The 10,349-nt window shown below is 49.5% G+C and overlaps 1 protein-coding gene across 1 annotated transcript; it reads left to right on the forward strand.

The window, feature by feature from the left end:
* Window positions 1–146: 146 nt before the first annotated feature.
* On the forward strand, window positions 147–8,941 carry LSM1 (LSM1 homolog, mRNA degradation associated). The gene is made up of 4 exons (XM_065400168.1): window positions 147–274; window positions 1,547–1,615; window positions 6,169–6,284; window positions 8,397–8,941. The coding sequence occupies exons 1-4, from the start codon at window positions 229–231 to the stop codon at window positions 8,565–8,567; spliced, it is 402 nt and encodes a 133-aa protein (XP_065256240.1). The 5' UTR covers window positions 147–228; the 3' UTR covers window positions 8,568–8,941.
* Window positions 8,942–10,349: the final 1,408 nt, after the last annotated feature.

Genomic DNA, 10,349 nt, shown 5'->3' on the forward strand with positions numbered 1-10,349 from the left:
GCTGTGGGTGAGGTGGGTGCCCCAGCCCCATCACCCCGGCCCCTCACGCAGCCTGTGGCCCTGCGCCCGGGGGAGCGGCGGGGGCCGGTGACCCCACGGGGCGGGGCTCCCCGCGGGCGGCACGTGGGGCGGGGCGAGGCGGGTCCATCCGGGGGCAGATGGCGGCGCTTCCGCTCCGTGTGGTGGGCGGTGGGAGCGGGGCGGGACCCGCCGGGCTGGGGCCGCAGGATGAACTACATGCCGGGCACCGCCAGCCTCATCCAGGACATCGACAGTGAGTGGCGCCCGGCCGGGGGTGTGCCTCCTTGGGCCGCGGACCCCTCCTCCCCTCGGGCCCCACACCCGGCCCGGCCCCGCTGCAGGCCCCGGGCCCCAGACCGTCCCCCTCCCCCGGCCGGGCCCCGCTGCAGGCCCCAGACCGTCCCCCTCCCCCGGCCGGGCCCCGCTGCAGGCCCCAGACCGTCCCCCTCGGGGCCCAGCCCCGCTATAGCCCCCGGGCCCTAGACCCCCCCCGGCCGGGCCCCGCTGCAGGCCCCAGACAGCCCCCAGAGCCGGTCCCGCTGCAGCTCCCGGATCTCCCCTCCCCCCACCGGCCGGGCCCCGCCCCGCTGCAGTTCCCGGGCCTCAGACCCCCCGGCCCAGCCCCAAACACCCCCCAGAGCCGGCCCCGCTGCAGCTCCCGGATCTCCCCTCCCGACCCGGGCTCTGTAGTTTCACGTCCTTTTTTGAAAGGCTCCAGGTTGCAAAGTTCTTGAGACTGAGGGAGACCCCTCGGCTCCTCCCTGGAGCGCTGCCCTCAGCCAGAGCGGGCTGGGGGTACAGGCTTCCCCGTCTCTCTCTCAGGGGTTGACTCCCCTTCCCCCATTGCTCTCACTATAACGGGGTTCTCCCATTAGCCCGGCTCTCCTGTCCGTTCAGGTTAATAATGATCATCTCAGCGCTGAGCAGGCTGAGTCTCCCTTTCTTTTGGGAAATCCCATATTTCTCCCTCTCTCCGCTGCCACGCTCCATCTCACCTTGGCTGCCTTTCCGTGGTGCTGTGTGTAGTTTGTGAAGGCCTTCAGCATCCTCCAGGGTGCCGCCGGGTGCTTCGTAAATGTACATTTTCAATCATCTCCTGGTGTTGGTGTTTCCAAATCTCTAGTGCTGTGACTTTGCAGAGGGTCTTGATATCTTCATTTCAAATCTGGGTGGCACTTACAAACGAATGGCCTATTTTTTCAGCAGTGTCTCACCTGCAGGCAGCTCCCCTTGATTTCAGTGGCAGCTGCATATGCCCAGCAGCTCAGAAAATCGGGCTAGAAAACTATTGTAAAGTTTTCAGAGCAGAGCCCTTATGTGTCTGTACAGCACGCAGCATGATGGGGCACAGGTCCGTGACAGGCTCCGAAGCACTACCACAATACGACTAATGCTATTTAACGCTGATTAAAACATTCTTGTTCAGCATTTTAGTTGCTCTCTTTTGATTTTGGCCTATGTATTAATTGTAACCATTGCTTGATATTTTCTGTAACCACTAATGCTGATTTAACATCTCTTCCAGAAAAACACTTGGTCCTCCTTCGAGATGGTAGAACACTGATAGGATATTTACGAAGCATCGATCAGTTTGGTATGTGATCACATGGCCTCGCTCTGAGCCCTCTCTGCCTCCTTCAGCAGGTTTTCCGTCCCATTATCTACATCTTTAATGATGGTATTTTTAAAATGTCTACTTTACCATAAATCCACTGTTTAAAATTCTCCAGTAGACAGTGCAGTAAGCTAGTATTCCATGTGTGATGCATGTGCGGCACAAGCCTTTGACCTGTGACAAATAGAAACATTCTTGGAAAAGTTACATTTGCCAAACCCAGTGCATGAGGTGTGGAGGGAGGTGAGGAATGCTCATTGTTAGTAATCAGCATTGGTTTTCATGGAGAAGCTTGCTGACTGATTTTAAAGCAGCTATTATTCTAAGTGCTGTAGAGGGAAAAGGGAGGAAATTTCACTGTGTGTGTTTGACTTTTAATTCTCCCTGTGTGCTCAGATATTTTCCAGCTCTATTTTGGTACGTGGCCACCCCTTCTCGATCGCAAAGACATGCATCTTGCATCAGAACTTGATAGCTCTGAAAATGCTTCTAGCTTTCAAGTTGTCCATTAAAATGTTTTATCGTTTCAAGACTTTCTTAGCTCACCGCTAGGGGGAGCCAGACACCTCCCAAACAGTGCTTTAAGAATGGAGAGGAGCCAAGTGGCACATAAATATTTATGATGCTGGTGAAAACTATCTACCCAATGATGCCGTTGGCAGGAAAGGGAATGCCTTGGATGGGGCTCTTGGTGTACATTTTGGAGGGGAAGAGGGCTTATAAAGATAGTAACTTGATAAGGATCGGAAATAATCCATGGGTTCCAGCATTGTGTAAATGTGTAGAAGATACAGTGGTGGTGAGTCTGGGCTGTATGTCCAGCTGATGTCAGAAATGTAGCTGTGCTGCGGCCTCTTTGGATACATCTACACTGCAATTTAAACTCAGGGTTAGTGGGACTCGAGCCAGCTGACCTGTGTTAGGGAACCCTGGGTTTGTGTCTACGTTGTATTTTAACCTCGTGTTAAGTCTTTTCTAACCCATGCTATGGCATCCACATGCAGACCCGAGTCAAAGTAACCATGTCCCAGAGTCCCTAGTGTCCCCTTTCTCCTCCCCCCCCCCCCCCAAAAAAATGTGTCTGCTCTAGCCCTAGGACCGTGGTGCACTGTGAGAAAAGTTTACTGCCCACCCTGCATGTACCAGGAAGGAGCTCGCTTTGCAAAAGGCTTGATCAATTCGCTCTCCGTTGCGAACCCCGGAGGCTCTCTGACAGCGTGTTTGCAGATCAGAGATTAGAAGAGAATGGGTTAACGCTGAGTCCTGAGCTGCTAGCATTTGCAAAGTGTAGGGGCTTTCCTTTTCAATAGAGTGAATTGCAGATTGTTGGGATAGAGGACTAAGGAAGTTGTCCCATGGAATTGTGGGATACTTCCAGCTGACTCCTGGGACCCACGTCAAGTGATGCTGCATCTACGCTGCAAAGCAATAGGACTCAGACCCTGGTGCTTTAAGCAAGGTAACTACTGTGTTACTTGAGCTTTCCAGTAATAGGAGCAGTATAACAGGATCTATGCTACCTTCCCATGTGTAGACAAAGCTGTATGACATGGCTGTGGCAGATTTTAATCCGTGTATAGACTGGAAAATACAGGCTGTTGCCATCTCTTAACTCAGGTAGATTCCTAGGCTAAAATATGGTTCTCTAGTACTATAACAGGCTCTTCGGTCACAGAGGCAAGGGCAAAGATGTGGTATAAAACGGTTCTGCCCCAACCCTCCCCACACCTGGTTATTTTTGCAGTGTGGACAGGGCCTTTAGCAATATTGGTTTAGAATGAGTTTAGAGCCGAGTGAGTGCTACAGCATGGGACATGAGGTGACTCCCGGGGAGCGGGTGGGGTGCACACTGCTGAGATGACATCTCGCACCGTGCCCATTCCTGCTTTGCCAGGCTTGTGAGTCAAGAGATTTTCAGGGTATTGCGCCTGATCTTTAAAGCCCTGAACGAGCTAGGTCCATGCTGTCCCCCACGTCCAGCCCTGGCAGAGAGAATTGACAGGTGTGCTGCAACTGGAGTGGCTCCCAAGGTGGAACTCTTTGGGGTAGGGGGCCGGGCAGTCTCTGTGGAAGGCTGCAGAGTTTTCTGCCAATGGAGATCAAGATGAGTCAGTCTCACTACTTTGAGGGTGCAGTGCAAGGTCTGTAGGTCTGCCCAGCAGTGGCAAAGCGCTGTGCAGACACAACAGCACTGTGCAGGTTAGCTGGGGAGGATCTTTATCCCCACTTCACTGAAGCACACAGGGGACGTGACTCACCCAAGGGCTTGGCTCCCACCCCTGCGTCGCTCTCCAAGCTGGGCTACTACAGATGGGACATAGAAGGCAACCAGCCAAGTTGACCCTGTTTGTGTGTTTGGCTGAAACGAGGGAGCGGTGGAGTGTTTGGGTTAAATTTTGGACAGAATTCAGTGCCAGGCTTGGTTACGTGTGCAGAGCCTGATCCTTCTGTTGACGTAAATGGAGCATGATCACCCGAATGGTGCTTAGATACAGTGATGGCCGTTAATGACACGTAGCAATCCATAATCATAAAGGTGGGCAGAGCGAGGGATTAGGAATGCATAGGTTTAGGGTGCTGAAATTACATTTTTATCACAAAAAGCAACCAGGAGACCATTTTACTGCAAGATCTCTGAGCAAAAGCAGTGAAACAGAAAATCTCCACTTCGGTTAAAGACAGTGACTTAATTGTGAACAGCAAGTTTGGATCTGATGAGTTTCCTGTTTCATTTGTTTCCTGTGTGATCTTGTTGGGTGTAATAGATGCATAATCTAGAATAATAGTGCTGATTTCTTGTCATGTGCCTGTCATAAACAGTATTGCACATTTCCTCAATTCCAAACAATCAAGGCTTAAAAGCACTGATGGGTATAAAGTGGTGTGACTTGAAGTCTGAATTTAAACCTTGTTTGTGTTATGGTTTTTAAATAACTGTGTGTGTGTACTTCTCATGGTTAAGAGCTGGCATTATAAACATTCTTATCTGCATAATCTTTCCCCTTGAATTTATACGCATGGTGGTGTCTGGTTTTCTTCAAGATAAGATAGTTTAAGGTTTAGTTTACCAGATTCTGGGTTTTATATATGCAGCATTTGGTTGGTAATAAAAAAAAAAAACAAAAAAAAAACCCCTTTAATAAACTATGGTTAATTTAAAAGAACATGTCAAGATGTTCTTACTTTCTATGGTTTGTTAAAGCCTCTTTTAAAAGCTGGCTAATTTATCGTCCCTTACTGATAGAGAGAGAGAGAGATTTTTGGCCTGCTTTTAATTGGCAAATGCTGACCTCTCTTCTCTTTCTGTGGATGTTGACTGAACAATTGTATTGAGTCTAGGACAACTGCAATTTAAATAGCCACTTAAGATGAAACATCTTGGTCTTTGCCCCAGAATCAACAATTGAGTCAGTACAGCTCCAGGGACTGTGTGACATTTAATTGCTGCTGCAGATGGAGCACAGTGTTTGTATTCTTATGGCTTGTACAAACACCAGTGTCTTCAACTTCACAGCGATCCATAGATCTACCAATTAAAATATTGAGACTTTGCAACGTTTTTCCCTTTCGGATTCTGACTGACTTCCGTCACATTTGACCCTGAAAATGTGGAACGTGAAGTTCAGTATTTCAGGAAAAGTAGGATTAGGATGGGAAACCTCTAACCAAGACACATGTCATAGCTTCAGGAAGTGGAGCCAGTGACTAGCTTCCCTCGTGACTAGTGCCTTGCGTGGTGCTGTACTGCTCGTGGTGCAGTGCTCTTGGGTGGGACTTCGGTACGTGAGACTTGTGCTCATTAAAGAGCTGTGGTGCTTCTTGTAAGAGTAGGTCTTGAGCCCAGAGCCCTTGCAGCCTATTTTGGTTCCCTTGCAAAGGGGGTCTGGTGCCTAACCTAAGGGACTGGATGTCAGGTGACCTGCATTCTGTTCTGTTTCTGCCACTGACACTTCCCCTCCCTGTGCCTGTTTCTCCTCCCAGCCCTTGTCTTGTCTATCAAGGTCTCATGCACACGTGAAAGTAAATTCAGATTAAGGTAGGGTGTGAATTTAAAGCAGATTAACTATTCCTGATTAACTCTGTGTGGACACTCTTATTCTGGAGTGTGAATAGCTAATTCTGATAGTGTGTCCTTTACTGGAGTTAATCAAGAAGAAATCCCCTTATAGATAAGACTTAGTCTGTAAGCTTTTCAGGGCAGGGACAACCTCCCATTCTGTCTGGACAGTACCTAGCCCAACGGAGCTCCAATCTCAGGTGGGGCCTCTAGGTGCTATGCAGTACTGCAAATGGATGCAGTATTGTGTTAAATCGGTTCCACCCCAGCAGCAACTGCACTGAAGTGGTGGGTGAAACTCAACTGCCCTTTGCTAATATGCTCAGAGATCCTGGGTGCTACTGAAGCATGAGCATTAGGGCGGCTTTGCAGTGCATTTGCAGCCTCTCTGCTTTGGGTTGGGACCACGACACTGTAGCCTCATTCAGACAAAGTCACAAAGGAGTCTGTTTTCTTCCTCCCTTGAAAACTGCAGCGAACTTGGTGTTACACCAGACGGTGGAGCGCATTCACGTGGGCAAAAAATATGGCGACATCCCTCGAGGCATCTTTGTCGTGCGAGGCGAGAACGTTGTCCTGCTGGGGGAAATAGTAAGTAAACCTCTCGTCTGTCGCTGTGCTGGAGCGCGGGCTCCCTTGCTGCCCGAGAGTGTAATCTCAGTTACTCTGAGCAGCATTGCCAACAAACCTGACACTGGAGCCAGGTCTCGTCAACAATTGGCAGCGTGCGGGTCCCTTCCGTGTCAGTGATGATATATGTGTGCTGTGAAATGGTCACAGTGCCAGAGAAGCAAGCACAGCGGGAATTATGTAACCTTTTACCCTGGCTCATGGAATGTGCCGTTACGTAGGCAAAAGGGCCGACCCTGCGATCGAGGGTCCTGAGGTTTTATTGTCCCTTCAGTACTGTAAGGAGCAACATGGTGCCTTCCTCTAGCTGCTCCTGGGGGTGGGGTGATGCAAAGATTTTGGTGCAGGTTAGTTCATCAGTGCCAAGTGGGAAAGTGGTCACCCACAGAAGCTTTGAGACGTTTCCCACCAACTCCAAGGGTAATGTGAGCCTGCAGCACAGGATATGTTTGGAGGAATCTGTAGTGGTCTCAGCCTGAAGGCAGTATTCCAGGTGCAGCATGGTCAGTGCCATGCAGAGCAGCTGTCATCTCCCTCCCCCTCCCCCCCAAAAAAACCCAACAAAATTGCCTTTTTCCAGGTCAGATTTCCTTTTTCAATTTCCCACATGCATCCTTGTCTTTATGGGTGTTTGCAACACCTCCGAGCTCTGCATTGCCTGTGATTTCAGGCTGGGGTCTTCAAGGAAACGTAAGGAGTAGGCGCCCAAATCCCATTGTGATTCATACGTACTCTTTACGCTTTGTGGCTTTCTCGAGTGAAACTTGGGCATTTAAGAATCAGCATCCCAGAGCTGGGATGAAACATTGAGCTGGCTCCCATCTGCCCTCGGCATGGGGGGAGTTGGGTGTATCCTGGGAGACAGATCCTGCCCATGGCTCAGCTTCTCTGATAGAGCAGGCCAATGAACCTATCAATGGGCAATGCTAGGTTATCCCAGCCAGAAATATCTAGCAGCTCCTCTGGGGTCTGTGAGCATAAAGCCCTCTTTAGAGATGCCTGGGCATATGCTATGGACTCTGAAGTGCAAGTGTGTAAGATTTCTGTTCGTACCCTTATGACTCTGATTGCAGACACATCTTCCCAAAAACCTCTCTGGTGTGGGTCTGCCCTGACCATTCAGAGCATCGACAAATCGTACATCTGATCCTTACCAGCTAGTGGCAGCTTTGAACAGTGTTGCTCCAACAATTTGCAGTCTGCAAAGGTGGAGCATGGATTGTTTGTTTTCCTCCTTTCCTGTGCTCCATTCTAAGGAGACAGTGTCAGCTGCAGCATTTCCCCCCTCCTTGGGAAATGTTAACCCCAGTACTAGGCACATAGTGGGTCCTGCATCAAATGCCTCAAATTGAGAAGAGGAGAGGGGTGAGTACTTGAGACATCCAGCAAGCCCAGTGGGATTCTTGGAGTGTGAGCAGATCCCGAGCGCTGTGACCTCAGCTATGACACTTTTCTGGTTTTGTTATGAGAGCAGAACGTAATAGATTAATTGTGAAGCTGCTAAGGACCAATTAAAACGAAACCTCAGTGATGTACCACATTGAGTGCACTGGGTTCATGCCCTCCAGCACAATGTTCGTACTGAGTGAAAGTAGAGCGCTCCTGCTTCTCATAAACTGAATCCCTCCATCCCCTTTGGGATCACCTCTCCTCTCTGACCTGAGGTGATTGTGTAAGCTAGGGAGCTGGGGCCGCATGGACGTGCTGGCTGCCGCTTCCCGCAACTCTGGGCTGTGCCTGCGGATGGTCAACGTAAACAAACGTCTCGCAGCCTGCCAGCACATTACCCTGATGAGCCACATGCCGAAGGTTGCTGACCCCTGCTCTAGGGCAGTGCTGGAAATCCTGGGACTCATATCCTGTCCCGTGCATCTGCATTGTGAAGTGCTGCTCAACGGAGGGGCTGCCTGGGGACACATGGATTCTTGACCAGGGTTGTTAATGTGCTGCTTGTGGTCCAGGCAGTGCTGTGTTAAGCGCTTTCAGTAATGTCACCGGTGATCAGGGTAAGCAGAGCCTCAGATCTCACTGCTAGCTCCCTCCTGGCAACCCTGAATGGTGCTTCTTTTGCAGGACCTGGAGAAGGAGAGTGATACGCCTTTGCAGCAGGTGTCGATCGAGGAGATCCTGGAGGAACAGCGAGTGGAACAGCAAGCCAAGCAGGAATCGGAGAAGCTGAAAGTGCAGGCACTTAAGGAGCGGGGCCTTTCAATCCCGCGGGCAGACACTCTAGATGAGTATTAGGTGTTCTGCCCATCGGACAATTCGCTCTGTCCGAGCAAGCAGAGCGCTTTGCGTTTAGACCACACTTGGCCAGAGGCTGTGTAGGTCTGTTTGGAAAGGCTGTTTTTTGTTGTTTTGTTTTAATTTTGGCTTATCTGTTTTCCATGGCACAGATACACTATTAAAATCATGTCATTGTTTTCACAAAATCATTGTTTATGAAGAATGAAGGTGTCTGACTAGCCTTTAACATACCCACATGCGATGGCGCAGTTTAAAGCATGTGTGCATGGAGAGAAATTTTTTTTTCCTTTCTCCCCCCCCCCCTCCCCCAAGTGATTTTGGGGAAAACTGCTCCTCAACATGTAAATAAAACCTGGATCCTGACAATGTAATCAATAGTGACCTGTACTGGAATCTGCTTTTTCTGGGCTGTATCTATATGGAACAAACAGAACGTGGTACTGATCACAAATGGGATCTTACGCCCCCACTGCTCCCTTCTAACCTAGAGGGTTTCTCGTATCAAAGTCCAGGGCGGGCTGAGGAACCAATGCAAATTGGAGCATGTTTCCTTCTGGAGGGGGTGGGAGTGGGGCACTTCCTGGTTAGCAGCAGAAAGCCGGAGCCTGTTGCTTTGTGTATTTCTAGAGGGAAGAGCAGGAGTCTGCTTTCACTGCAGTCAGGCGAATGGCTGGTGGTAGCATAAATGTGTCTGATCCTACGGTATTAGTGGACAAGTGACTCCAGTGGGAGTGGTTGTCCAGCTAACCCTCCTTGTCTCTGACTGTGCCCTTGCAAGTATGAACCATCCCTTCGTCATTAAATCAGGCTCTGTAACAGACAAGACAAAGAATCCACTAGCTCTCTCCATTACCTCCCTCTAACCTGGTTCTGCTGGGTCTACCCTACTTCTTTCCTCTTAACAAGAAACTGGAATAGGTTTTGCTACACATGATGCATACCTGCCCAGAGCAGGCACTAGAATTAGCTTGCAATGGCAGAGAGGACACTTGTCTTGATGCTGAATTGGCCAGAATGCTCTTAGATATCTCAGGTTGTATCACTCAGCATGTCAGTGATGTTACAAGACCTCATCCACCCTGCAGCAAATGATAACTTGACAGCAAGAATAAGCTGGGGGCAGCTTGTAAGGCTCTTCACTGTGATCTCACAAAGGTAAAACCAGCTTCTGGTGCAGTGAAATGATCAGTTCTTGCCTCCCCCTTGAGCTGCTTCTCAGAGGCTTATGTGCTCTTCCTCTGGAGGGGCATTAGAGCTGGAAGACTTATTTTATTCATGGAGGTAAATGTGTGATGCAAACTGATTCTCATCCCCTTCACTGGGAACTGTGTAGGCACTGTGCACAGAGCTTCCCGTGAGAGGACTTCATGGTATCGTGTTAAAATCAGTCTGGTCGTGAGAGTTACTGTAGTTGCCGCTCTGCCCCTCTCCCAGTGCTTGTGCTAGAACAATCCAGCAGCATCAGATGTTCAGCCAAGTGACCTTATCAACCTGTATAGATGACACCTGAACCACTCTCTGTGGCTACTGTCCAACCTCTGAAAATGCTCTAGGGAAAATAATAGGTATGGGAGATATTAAAAGTATAAATTAAAGGTATAAATTACTTAAGCAAATGCAAGTATCAGAGGGGTAGCTGTGTTAGTCTGGATCTATAAAAAGTGACGAGTCCTGTGGCACCTTATAGACCAACAGATGTATTGGAGCATAAGCTTTCATGGGTGAATACCCACTTCGTCAGACGCATGCAAATGCAGGGGTTTTTTTTTTTTTTAAATA

This window comes from Emys orbicularis, chromosome 2 (genome assembly GCF_028017835.1).
Source record: "Emys orbicularis isolate rEmyOrb1 chromosome 2, rEmyOrb1.hap1, whole genome shotgun sequence".
Lineage (NCBI taxonomy): Eukaryota > Metazoa > Chordata > Testudines > Emydidae > Emys > Emys orbicularis.

Bases quoted from the DNA above. Each gene is read 5' to 3' on its own strand.
- LSM1 (XM_065400168.1), top strand. From the start codon at position 229: ATGAACTACATGCCGGGCACCGCCAGCCTCATCCAGGACATCGACA. The intron at 275-1,546 runs GTGAGTGGCGCC...CATCTCTTCCAG, and splicing joins CCTCATCCAGGACATCGACA to AAAAACACTTGGTCCTCCTT. The intron at 1,616-6,168 runs GTATGTGATCAC...TGAAAACTGCAG, and splicing joins ACGAAGCATCGATCAGTTTG to CGAACTTGGTGTTACACCAG.